Genomic DNA, 13,876 nt, shown 5'->3' with positions numbered 1-13,876 from the left:
AACTTAACGAGCCTAGCATGTACAGACATGGCCTCGGAACACAGAAGACCGAAAGGTCGAGCATGAGTCGTATAGAAGATACGATCAACATGAAGATGTTCACCGACGTTGGCTAGTCCGTCTCACGTGATGATCGGACGCGGCCTAGTTGACTCGGATCATGTAATCACTTAGATGACTAGAGGGATGTCTATCTAATTGGGAGTTCATAAGATGAACTTAATTATCCTGAACATAGTCAAAAGGTCTTTTGCAAATTATGTCGTAGCTCACGCTATAGTTCTACTGTTTAGATATGTTCCTAGAGAAAAATTTAGTTGAAAGTTGATAGTAGCAATTATGCGGACTAGGTCCGTAAACTGAGGATTGTCCTCATTGCTTCATAGAAGGCTTATGTCCTTAATGCACCGCTCAGTGTGCTGAACCTCGAACGTTGTTTGTGGATGTTGCGAACATCGGACATACACGTTTTGATAACTACGTGATAGTTCAGTTAAATGGTTTAGAGTACAGGCACCAAAGACGTTTTTCGAAATGTCGCGAAACATATGAGATGTTTTGAGGGCTGAAATTGGGATTTCAGGCTCGTGCCCACGTCAAGAGGTATAAGACCTCCGACGATTTTCTTAGCCTACAAACTAAGGAGAAAAGCTCAGTTGTTGTGCTTGTGCTCAGATTGTCTGAGTACAACAATTGCTTGAATCGAGTGGGAGTTGATCTTCCAGATGAAATAGTGATGGTTCTCCAAAGTCATTACCACCAAGCTGCTAGAGCTTCGTGATGAACTATGATATATCAGGGACATATATGATGATCCTTGAAATACTCGCGATGTTTGACACCGCGAAAGTAGAAATCAAGAAGGAGCATCAATTGTTGATGGTTAGTGAAACCACTAGTTTTAAGAAGGGCAAGGGCAAGAAGGGATACTTCATGAAACAGCAATTCAGCTGCTGCTCTAGTGAAGAAACCCAAGGTTGAACCCAAACCCGAGACTAAGTGCTTCTGTAATAAGGGGAACAACCACTGGAGCAGAATTACCCTAGATACTTGGTAGATAAGAAGGCTGGCAAGGTCGATAGAAGTATATTGGATGTATTATGTTAATGTGTACTTTACTAGTACTCCTAGTAGCACCAGGGTATTAGATACCGGTTCGGTTGCTAAGTGTTAGTAACTCGAAATAAAATCTACGGAATAAACGGAGACTAGCTAAAGGTGAGCTGACGATATGTGTTGGAAGTGTTTCCAATGTTGATATGATCAAGCATCGCACGCTCCCTCTACCATCGAGATTGGTGTTTGCGTTGAGCATAGACATGATTGGATTATGTCTATCGCAATACGGTTATTCATTTAAAGAGAATAATGGTCACTCTATTTATTTGAATAATACTTCAATGGTCTTGCACCTAAAGGAATGGTTTATTGAATCTCGATCGTAGTGATACACATTTTCATGCCAAAAGATATAAGATAGTAATGATAGTACCACTTACTTATGGCGCTGCCACTTAAGTCATATTGGTATAAAATGCATGAAGAAGCTCCATGTTGATGGATCTTTGGACTCACTCATTTTTGAAAGGTTTGAGACATGCGAACCATGTCTATTGGTGTATACGCATGAAGAAACTCCATGCAGATGGATCGTTTGGACTCACTTGATTTTGAATCCCTTGAGATATGCAAATCATACCACATGGGCAAGATGACTGAAAAGCCTCGGTTTCAGTAAGATGGAACAAGATAGCAACTTGTTGGAAGTAACACATTTTGATGTGTGTAGTCCAATGAGTGCTGAGGCATGCAGTGAATATCGTTATGTTCTTACTTCACAGATGATTCGAGTAGATGTTGAATATATTTACTTGGTGAAACACAAGTCTGAATTATTGAATGGTTCAAGTAATTTCAGAGTGAAGTAGAAGATCATTGTGACAAGAGGATAAAATGTCTATGATATGATCATAGAGATGAATATCTGAGTTTCGAGTTTTGGCACACAATTAAGACATTGTGGAAATTGTGTCGCAATTAATACCGCCTGGAACACCATAGTGTGATGGTGTGTCCGAACATCATAACTGCACCCTATTGGATATGATGCATACCATGATGTCTCTTATCGAATTACCATGATAGTTTATGGGTTAGGCATTAGAGACAACCACATTCACTTTAAATAGGGCACCACGTAATTCCGATGAGATGACACCGTGTGAACTATGGTTTAGGGAAACCTAAGCAGTCATTTCTTAAAGGTTTGGGGCTGCGATGCTTATGTGAAAAAGTTTCAGGCTGATAAGCTCGAACCCAAAGCGGATAAATACATCTTCATAGGACACCCAAAACAGTTGGGTATACCTCCTATCTCAGATCCAAAAGCAATAAGGGATTGTTTCTAGAATCGGGTCCTTTCTCGAGGAAAAGTTTCTCTCGAAAGAATTGAGTGGGAGGATGGTGGAGACTTGATGAGGTTATTGAACCGTCACTTCAACAAGTGTGTAGCAGGGCACAGGAAGTTGTTCCTATGGCACCTACACCAATTGAAGTGGAAGCTTATGATAGTGATCATGAAGTTTCGGATCAAGTCACTACCGAACCTCGTAGGGTGACAAGGATACGTACTACTTCAGAGTGGTACAATAATCCTGTCTTGGAAGTCATGTTGCTAGACAACAATGAACCTACGAGCTATGGAGAAGCGATGGTGGGCCCGGATTCCGATAAATGGCTCGAGGCCATAAAATCCGAGAGAGGATCTATGTATGAAAACAAAGTGTAGACTTTGGCAGAACGGCTTGATGGTCGTAATGCTGTTGAGTACAGATGGATTTTAAAAGGAAGACAGACAATGATGGTAAGTGTCACCATTAAGAAAGCTCGACTTGTCGTTAAGATGTTTTCCGACAAGTTCAAGGAGTTGACTACGGTGAGATTTTCTCACTCGTAGCGATGCTAAGAGTCTGTTGGAATTATATTAGCAGTCACTGCATTATTTATGAAATCTTGCAGATAGGATGTCAAAACATTGTTTCCTCGACGATCTTCTTGAGGAAAGGTTGTATGTGATACAACCGAAAGGTTTTGTCAATCCTGAAAAGATGCTAATAAGGATGCAAAGCTCTAGCAATCCTTCTGAGGACTGGAGTGAGCATCTCGGAGTTGGAATGTACACTTTGATGAGATGATCAAAGATTTTGGGTTTATACAAAGTTTATGAGAAACTTGTATTTCCAAAGAAGTGAGTGGGAGCACTATAAAATTTCTGATGAGTATGTGTTGTTAACATGTTGTTGATCGGAAATGATGTAGAATTTCTAGAAAGCATGCAGAGCTATTTGAAAAGTGTTTTTAATGGAAAACTTGGATTAAGCTACTTGAACATTGAGCATCAAGATCTATAAGGATAGATCAAAACGCTTAATGGTACTTTCAGATGAGCACATACCTTGACATGATCTTGAAGGTGTTCAAGATGGATCAGTCAAAGAAGGAGTTCTTGCCTGAGTGGTAAGGTATGAAGTTAAGACTTAAAGCTCGACCACGGCAGAATAGAGAGAAAGGATGAAGGTCGTCCCCTATGCTTAAGACATAGGCTCTACAGTATGCTATGCTGTGTACCGCACCTGAAGTGTGCCTTGCCATGAGTCAGTCAAGGGGTACAAGAGTGATCCAAGAATGGATCACAGGACAGCGGTCAAAGTTATCCTTAGTAACTAGTGGACTAAGAAATTTTCTCGATTATGGAGGTGGTAAAAGAGTTCGTCGTAAAGGGTTACGTCGATGCAAGCTTAACACCTATCCGGATAGCTCTGAGTAGAGATATCGGATACATATAATGGAGCAACAATTTAGAATAGCTCCAAGTAGAACAGTTATTTGGAATAGCTCCAAATAGAATGTGGTAGCTACATCTAGGAGATGACATAGAGATTTGTAAAGCACACACGGATCTGAAAGGTTCAGACCCGTTGACTATAACATCTCTCAAAAGCATAACATGATCAAACCCAGAACTCATCGAGTGTTAATCACATGGTAATGTGAACTAGATTATTGACTCTAGTAAACTCTTTGGGTGTTAGTCACATGAGGATGTGACCTTGAGTGTTAATCACATATCGATGTGAACTAGATTATTGACTCTAGTGCAAGTGGAAGACTGTTGGAAATATGCCCTAGAGGCAATAATAAAAGTATTATTATTATTATATTTCCTTGTTCATGATAATTGTCTTTTATTCATGCTATAACTGTATTATCCGGAAATCATAATACACGTGTGAATACATAGACCACAATCTGTCCCTGGTAAGCCTCTAGTTGACTAGCTCGTTGATCAATAGATGGTTACGGTTTCCTGACCATGGACATTGGATGTCATTGATAATGGGATCACTTCATTAGAAGAATGATGTGATGGACAAGACCCAATCCTAAGCCTAGCACAAAGATCGTAGTTCGTATGCTAAAGCTTTTCTAATGTCAAGTATCTTTTCCTTAGACCATGAGATTGTGCAACTCCCGGATACCGTAGGAATGCTTTGGGTGTACCAAACGTCACAACGTAACTGGGTGGCTATAAAGGTGCATTACAGGTATCTCCGAAAGTGTCTGTTGGGTTGGCACGAATCGAGACTGGGATTTGTCACTCCGTGTAAACGGAGAGGTATCTCTGGGCCCACTCGGTAGGACATCATCATAATGTGCACAATGTGACCAAGGGGTTGATCACAGGATGATGTGTTACGGAACGAGTAAAGAGACTTGCCGGTAACGAGATTGAACAAGGTATCGGGATACCGACGATCGAATCTCGGGCAAGTATCGTACCGCTAGACAAAGGGAATTGTATACGGGGTCGATTGAGTCCTTGACATCGTGGTTCATCCGATGAGATCATCGTGGAACATGTGGGAGCCAACATGGGTATCTAGATCCCGCTGTTGGTTATTGACCGGAGAGTCATCTCGGTCATGTCTGCATGTCTCCCGAACCCGTAGGGTCTACACACTTAAGGTTCGGTGATGCTAGGGTTATAGAGATATTAGTATGCGGTAACCCGAAAGTTGTTCGGAGTCCCGGATGAGATCCCGGACGTCACGAGGAGTTCCGTAATGGTCCGGAGGTAAAGAATTATATATAGGAAGTGCTATGTCGGCCATCGGGACAAGTTTCGGGGTCATCGGTATTGTACCGGGACCACCGGAAGGGTCCCGGGGGCCCACCGGGTGGGACCACCTGCCCCGGGGGGGCACATGGGCTGTAGGGGGTGCGCCTTGGCCTACATGGGCCAAGGGCACCATCCCCAAGAGGCCCATGCGCCAAGAGAAGAGAAAAAGGGGAGAGTCCTAAAGGGGGAAGGCACCTCCGAGGTGCCTTGGGGAGGATGGACTCCTCCCCACCCTTGGCCGCACCCTTCCTTGGAGGAAGGGGCAAGGCTGCGCCCTCCCCCTCTCCCTTGGCCTTATATATAGTGGGGAAAAGGAGGAGCAACCATACCTAAGGCCTGGCGCCTCCCTCTCCCTCCCGTGACACATCTCCCTCCTCCCGCAACGCTTATCAAAGCCCTGTTGGAATCCCGCTACTTCCACCACACCGTCGTGCTGCTGGATCTCCATCAACCTCTCCCTCCTCCTTGCTGGATCAAGGCGTGGGAGACGTCTCCGTTCCGTACGTGTGTTGAACGCGGAGGTGCCGTCCGTTCGGCGCTAGGATCATCGGTGATTTGAATCACGACGAGTACGACTCCATCAACCCCGTTCACTTGAACGCTTCCGCTTAGCGATCTACAAGGGTATGTAGATGCACTCTCCTTCCCCTCGTTGCTGGTTTCTCCATAGATAGATCTTGATGACACGTAGGAAAATTTGGAATTTATGCTACGTTCCCCAACATCAAGAAATATACGAAATTTGGAATTCCCTTCATGGGGTCAATAAGAACACTCATGTGATGTTTAAAGATCTTATTACCCATCCTGGAAAGTGGAATGATTTACTTCACAAAGAGTAAGAACAAAATGAAAAACTTGATTGTAACCTTCTTGATGCTCTAGAAACTCCTAGAGACTTAGAATCTTCTAAAGAAGAGATTGAAGTTGCTCATGATCAACTTAAAGAGGATTTTGAGCACCTTCACCTTGACTACAAGAATGTAAAGGAGAGCTCACCAAACTCTCCAAGTCTTATGAAGAACTTCAAGCTCAGTAATAAGTGGAGTATCAGTATCAACACCAAAAATTAAATAACCCTTTGAATTTTAACATGGGACCGTGCCACTAAATAATGACCAACTAAAAACTACCAAACCACCCGGTAACCTCTTCACTACGCAATCCTCACGTATAGCACCACTATGAAAATAATAATGGGTTTTATCATTTACACCACTACTTATGTTCCACTACTCAGTTTTGCCACTAAGAATTTCAACTGCTCAAAAATGTCATCGCTTTGTTAGACACATGCTAAAAAATGCCACTAGACACCATTACCGTTAGCTCAAATATCTTTTGCCATGTTATAATGACCAAAATACCTATGGGCCAACATGTCAGCTTTTCCTCTATCTCACTATAATAAAGTGTGGGTGCCACTTGATCCCAATAGTGTTCTTATTTTCCTCTAAAATTATTCGCTTGCTTACTCCTAACAAGTGCCCCCCCCCCCACTTATCATTGTGCGATAGAGAAAGCTGACACATGGGTTTAGAGGTATTTTTGTCATATAACATGGTCAACGGGTTTGATCTGTCAATAACGATGTCTAATGGCATTCTGAGCAAACATCTAATGGAACAATGACATTTTCGAGGGCATCGCTATGTCTCGCCTTCAGCAAGTCGAGCCTCCCGACTCGCTGAAGCGACCGATCATATTGGCCAGCCCACGCGCGCGGAAGCACCTGCCTGTTTTCTCTTTTGTCTTTTTTGCTTTTTGCTTTCTTTTTTTATTTTTATTTATACTTTAAAATATTTAAAATATATATATTAAAAACAAAATCTTCAAAAACACATTTAAAAAAGTGATGAAAACGTATTTAAAAATTGTTGAACAAGTATTATAAAATATTAAACAAGATTTTGGAAAATGTTGAATAATTATTTGAAAATATTGAATAAGTATTAAAAATGTTGAACTACTATTTGAAAAATGTAGAATAAGTATTAATTTTTTTTGAAAAAGTATACGAAAAATGTTGAACAAGTATTTGAAATATATGTTGAACAAGAACTTAAAAAATGTTGAATAAGAATTTAAGAAAAATATTGATCATGTATATAAAAAAATGTTTAATAAGTATTTAAAAATGTTGAACAAATTTTAGAAAAATGTTGAACATTTATTTAAGAAATTTTTTGACCATGTATATAAAAATGTTGAAGAAGTATGTGAATAAAATGTTGACAAGTATTTGAAAAAGGGTGATCATGTATATAAAAATGTTGAATAAGTGTTTGCAAATTGTTGAACAAGTATTTGAATAAAATGTTGACCAAATATTTGAAAAAAGGTGATCATGTATATAAAAATGTTGAATAAGTGTTTGAAAAATATTAAACAAGTATTTGAAAAATGTTTAATGGGTATTTGAAAACATGTTGATCTTTTTGACCATAAAACAGTAAGGCAAAAGCCTTACTGTAGATCTTTTTCATAAAAATGAGAAGCAACATAGTCTTTACAATGGTTGTTGGGGAGACAACCAGGGGAGATTATTGAAAACATGTTGATCATGTATATAGAAATGTTGATCGATTATTTGAAAATATGTTGATCATGTATATAAAAATGTTGAACATGTATTGAAAAAATCTTGAATGTGTATTAGAAAAATGTTGTTGACGTATACATAATATGTAGAGTAATAACCAAAGGAACAAAGTAAACCAAAATAATAAAATAAACAAAAGAAAATAAAAATGAAAAAAACAAAGAAACAAAGTGCAAACAAAAATCAATAAATGGAGAAGAAGAAAGAAAAAGAAAACAAAAAAGAAACAAAAACTCAAAAAAGCCAGCTTTAATCGCTTCAAGTAGAGAGCGGTAACATGACGTGGACGGAGTGGTAACAGCACACGCCGTCGCCGTTGGAGACCGGGATCGAACTCTGATTATCCCCTTAATTCGCTATTTTTCTTACTTTCTACATGCACAAATGGGCCGGGCCAATACGAAGTGGGGAGATGAAAAACCTTCGGTGAGAGCATCCCGTGGAATCGTTTTTGAGATATCTAATTGCATTTTCAAACATGCACAAGGGCCAAATTAGGCTTGGGGCAACTGGGGCTATAGCCGCAAGCGTGGTCCAATTAGTAGTTGAGCATATAGTAGTTTTTTTTCCACATTTGTATACTTAAAAGAGGCCCAACCCCAGGCACGTAAACGCAGCCCTGGCCTCAACCCGGGAATAGCCAACTAGTTATACCTAGCTTTCCATCGCGGTTCACCACTAGCCCACGACGCCACGGTCGCTCCAATTCTTCCAGATAAACCGCTCAGCGCCCAACCGCATCGTTTTCTCTTGCTTGTCCTATCAGGAAAAAGATCTGACACGGTTACGCTGCGCGTTCAGTTCCCCTCGAGATCTCGACTAGACAGACAGATGTTCAGACCTACTCTCACCCGGCTGGCACTCGACGCCTCGGATCGGATTATCTCTCGCCTCGTGGGAGCTGCCCCCTCGAGCCTTCCTGTTTTGCTACATCTACACAATCGACTTCAGGGCTGCCCAACTAGGCTTGTAATCTCTTGTACCATATTTTTTTCCTAGTTCGTTTTTTAGAGCCGATATCAATGAATTTGTGATGCTAAATTTTATTACTTTATTAGTAAATATTATTTCATTGTTATTTGTTAATATAAAAGAAATCAGTTTTGCTAAAGCACATCTAGATGTGCCATAAGTGTTGCACATATAAGTCTTATGTTATAGATCTTACGCGGAGATTCGTATGAGTATTTTGTTTTTCCTTTTTTCTTTTCTTTTTATGCTTGATTGAGTCATTTAGATGTACAATAATTAGAGCACATCTGCTTGATTGAGTCACTTAGATGTACAATAATTAAGGCACATCTAGATGTGCCCTAGACACACCCAAAAGAAATTCAAATCCTTTTCAAGCAGCATCCGACCAGTCTGCATCAAACAATACCAACATCAGTGAATCACCTACAAAATCAGCAGGGCTCAGAAATGCAATGTTCTACTACCTCATGCACTTCGTGATAATTTTCTTTTCTTGCAATTCACATGAACAATTGGCTTAGTACATGTTGAATGTCTTGGGTTTAAATACTCTATTTTATGTTTACAGTTCCAGGTCCTTCTATTATTGTTGGTGAAGAAACAATGGCCCCAAATAAGGCAAGTCTTCATTTATATGGTACCAAGTTTTGCAATGACGCACTTTGTAACTATTTCCTTTTCTTTTATCGTATTTCCTATAACGGTAAACATGAATTTATATTTCATTCTTAATGTAAATTTGTGGTGTACTTCTAACTTGCGTTGATATCTGTGGTATTTAACGTCCTTTATAGTCACATAGCTTTAGCCCTACCGAAAAAGGCTTTCGCTCCGTTTTATATATAAAGCATCAAACAACAAGCACTCAGTACAAACACACGCCACACCACCACAACACACGCACACACTCAGGACATGATACATAGGCGCTGAGTGCAGCAACATCAGCCCTAGCACTACTGCCCCGAAGAGATGAAGCTACATATGACGAACCATACGCTCCAAGGCGGCGCCTTCAGGAAGGATACGACGCCGGAGCGCCACCACCGCCTGATCCAAGGATCAGAGTTTCCCCTGGAGCCGCATGACGGGCAATGAGAGCCGCGACGACGCCTACAAGAAGATAACGATCTTCACCGCCGCCGGTCCGTCCGAAGATAAAGCAGGTTTTCACCTCGACCAACATTCACCGCCACCGAACGCCACACCCCGGCAACCACGCCACTCACACGACCATGATGACCGGGCAGCACCAAGGCACGGGCTCTGCCCAAGAGCACCGCGCTACCACTACCAGGGCCGTCGCCCCAGCATCCAAGACCTCGACACCACCTCACCCGAGACCCGCCGCACCCCAACGAAAGAGACGAGCGGAAAGGTCCCACCTTTCATGCCCCTGGGCGACCCCCAACGTCGAGACCCAATAGGTCGGCCATAACTGGCATCCACCGACCCATCCTGCTGCCCTGAGCGTGAGACGAGCTTGGTCCTGCATCATCGAGAGGGGGACGAGGTCAGTCTTGCTGCACCGTGCATGAGACAAGCTCGGTCCTGCTGCATCATGCGCGAGACGAGCTCGGTCCTGCGGCACTGAGCGCGAGACGAGCGGTGGACCGCAGCTGGGAGAGGACCAGCCCATTTACGGGAGTAGCGCCCAGGCGACAAGGTGACGAGGTGAAGGTCGACACGGCCCGAACGTAGACAAGCTGTAACGCCCTCGATGCGGCTATAGCTCCCACGTGTCGAGGCACGACTTAGAGGCATAACCGCATTGAAAGCAATGTCGCAAGTCAGGCAATCATTACAACATCCCATGTAATATATAATAAAAGAGGGAGATAACATAGTTGGCTTACACTCGCCACGTCACATCAGAGTACATAAATAACATCCATCATACAAATCACTCATGGCCCGACTACGGTGCCAAAATAGAAAAGACCCCCAACATGCGACAAGGCCCTGAATCGATTACCCCAACTAGGCACCACTACTGATCATCCGGAAAAGACACGTAGTATCGCTGAGAGTCCTCGTCGAACTCCCACTTGAGCTCGTAATCGTCAACTGGAGCAGAAACACCTGGACCTGCATCTGGAGTTGTAGTATCTGTGAGCCACAGGGACTCAGCAATCTCACACCCACGCGATCAAAACTATTTAAGCTCATAGGAATGGATAAGGCAAATATATGTGGAGCTGCAGCAAGCGACTAGCATATGTGGTGGCTAACTTATACGCAAAAGAGAGCGAGAAGAGAAGGCGAAGCACGAGCGAGAAGCTAAAGGAACATCCTGCGCAAGCATAACTCCAACACCGTGTCCACTTCCCGGACTCCGCCGAGAAGGGGCCATCACGGTAACTCACACGGTTGATTCATTTTAATTAAGTTTAGTTAAAGTTATCTACAACCGGACATTAACAAATTCCCATCTGCCCATAACCGCGGGCACGGCTTTCGAAAGATCAATCCCTGCAGGGGGGTCCCAACTTAGCCCATAACAAGCTCTCACGGTCAACGAAGGAATAGACCTCCACCCAAGACACACCGATCAGACTCGGTATCTTGGTACAACAAGATGATTCGACATGTTAAAACAAGTCCAGCAACACCGCCCGAATGTGCCGACAAATCCCGATAGGAGCTGCACATATCTCTTTCTCAGGGCACACTCAGATGAGCAATCCGTACAACTAAAACCAAACCTCGAGTTTCCCCGAGGTGGCGCTGCACAGGGCTCTAGTTCGAACCAACACTCAGAGGAGCACTGGCCCGGGGGGGTTAAAATAAGATGACCTTCGGGCTCCGGAAACCCAAGGGAAAAGAGGCTAGGTGGCAAATGGTAAGACCAATATTGGGCATTGCTGGAAAAGCTTTAATCTAGGTGAACTATCAAGGGGTTCCCATTATAGCCCAACCGCGTAAGGGACGCACAATCCGGGAACATAACACCGATATGACGGAAACTAGGGCGGCAAGAGTGGAACAAAACATTAGGCGAGAGGCCGAGCCTTCCACCCTTTACCAAGTATATAGATGCATTAAGATAACATAGCAATATAATGATATCCCAACAAGTAAATAAATGTTCCAACAAGGAACGGCTCCAATCTTCACCTGCAGCTAACAACGCTATAAGAAGGGCTGAGCAAAGCGGTAACATAGCCAATCAACGGTTTGCTAGGACAATGGTGGGTTAGAGGTTCAACATGGCAATTGGGAGGCTGACAAGCAAAAGGTAGGCATCGTAGCAGTGGCAAAGCAAAAGAGCGAGCAAACTAGCATAGCAAAGATAGTAGTGATTTCGAGGGTATGATCATCTTGCCTGCACAGTTGTCAGAGTTGACTGGATCCTCACAAGCAAACTCAACGGGCTCCTCGGTAGCGAACTCGTCTCCCGGCTCTACCCAACAAGACAAACAAGCAACAAGGATACAATCAACCACGGGCAAGACCAAGCAATATGATGAAATGACGATATGCTATGCGGGATGCGATGCGGGATGCAAAATGCAAGATATGACAGAAAATGCATGAACCTGGCATCAACTTGGAAAACCAAGTGTGCCACTGGATAGAGGGGATGAAATCGCTTGAAAACGATATAAAGATCATTGGAATCGGAGTTACGGTTTGGAAAAGGCGAGCGTTTTAAGATATGACACCGGTCTGCGATTTACAGCAAGTAGGCATCTAAATGCAACGAAATGAACATGCTACAGCCACCAAACATGGAAACAAAATACGTGGCAGTGATGTACACAAGATGGTTGACAAAACACTAGCACTGAGCCATAGGCAAATTCATCCCTTAAGAGGTTCAAACAAGCATGGCTAAAACGCAAATGCAAAACAGATTCCAGACTTAGTGAAATTAACACTAGTCTGAAATTTCATATCACGATGCTCTCTTCGGAGCATCAAAACAACATGATAGAAAATCTGAACATGACAAGTAAGAATATGGCATGGAGCTACTCAACAAGCTTAACAAAACACCCAAAGTGACCTGGGGCCAAAAGGGTTCACAAAATACTCTACCGAGCTCACGAACATCGCTCGAACACAATCAGTTTTCAGACTTAGTGAAAACTGAGACACGCTGAAATATAACTCACGAAGGCATGTAAACGAGCTCGATGCACTCACTACGGTGAAAGTCATGGCAAGGAAAGCATATAACCAGCAAGAAGGCACAATGTGCTAGCTACACATGGCAAGAACAAAGGCATAGCATGCATGGAACACTAACGGTAGCATCGGCAAAATCGCAAACAAGTTGACGATCTGCCCAGATTAACAACGAAGCAAAAGTTGAGCTCGATTGAGTCAACCTAGAGCACTCCACATATGCCAACAAAGACATGGATGGATAGAGCATAACATAAATATCAAAACTCCCTTACTGATCATCCACAAAAGAGGCACGGATCATTAGGAAACAAGCTGGACATATAGCATCATGAACTAAAATATCCCAGACAGTGAAAATCACCAAGTCCCTGAAATCTGCATTCTCAGGTACCTCTCTTCGCAAGCTTGCACAAGACAACACACACATCCTAAAAATGCATGGGTGACACCTCTGGAAAGAAGACAAAATGCTTAACAATTCATCCCAAAGGAGCACAGGCATATCATGCACGAATTAAACATAGCAAAAATGACAAAAGTGCATGATGAACTAACGGATCTGCAATTTAACTCATGAAGCCTCCTTCTAACAGCATTTTGGGTATCAGGATGACCTCAAATGCAAATGATGCAATGGAATGAAATGATGTACATGTCGAGGCGAAGATTTTGATATATCATATGCCCAAGTCGGAGCTACGGATGCAAAGTTACGGGCAGTCAAAGAATGCATCATGAACTAGGGTTTGGGGAAAAAGTCAACCCTAGAATTTCGGATCTGAGATCCAGATCGGGGCACTGTTCACCGACGCGGAAACCGAGGTTCGTCGGCCGGAGTTGGAGCTCTCGCCGGAGCTTGCGGACGCCGGGGAGGCCTTGGAGCGGCGCGCCGGCCGGAGGAGAGGACGGCGATGGGGCGGCGACCACCGGGCGGCGAGGCGGCGACCACCGGCGGACGGCGGGGCCGCGGCTCGAGGTGCCAGTAG

The 13,876-nt window shown here is 43.2% G+C and overlaps 1 protein-coding gene across 1 annotated transcript in view; it reads left to right on the top strand.

Moving 5' to 3' along the window:
* Nucleotides 1-13,801: 13,801 nt before the first annotated feature.
* LOC123090387 (protein SMAX1-LIKE 3-like) overlaps nucleotides 13,802-13,876 on the top strand; it is a 10,935-nt gene continuing 10,860 nt past the window's right edge. Inside the window, exon 1 of the mRNA XM_044511711.1 lies at nucleotides 13,802-13,866. Coding sequence (XP_044367646.1) covers nucleotides 13,802-13,866 — 65 coding nt within the window. The remainder of the gene's footprint in view (nucleotides 13,867-13,876) is intronic.

This window comes from Triticum aestivum, chromosome 4B (assembly GCF_018294505.1).
Source record: "Triticum aestivum cultivar Chinese Spring chromosome 4B, IWGSC CS RefSeq v2.1, whole genome shotgun sequence".
NCBI lineage: Eukaryota > Viridiplantae > Streptophyta > Magnoliopsida > Poales > Poaceae > Triticum > Triticum aestivum.
This window is presented reverse-complemented; position numbering and strand designations above follow the sequence as displayed.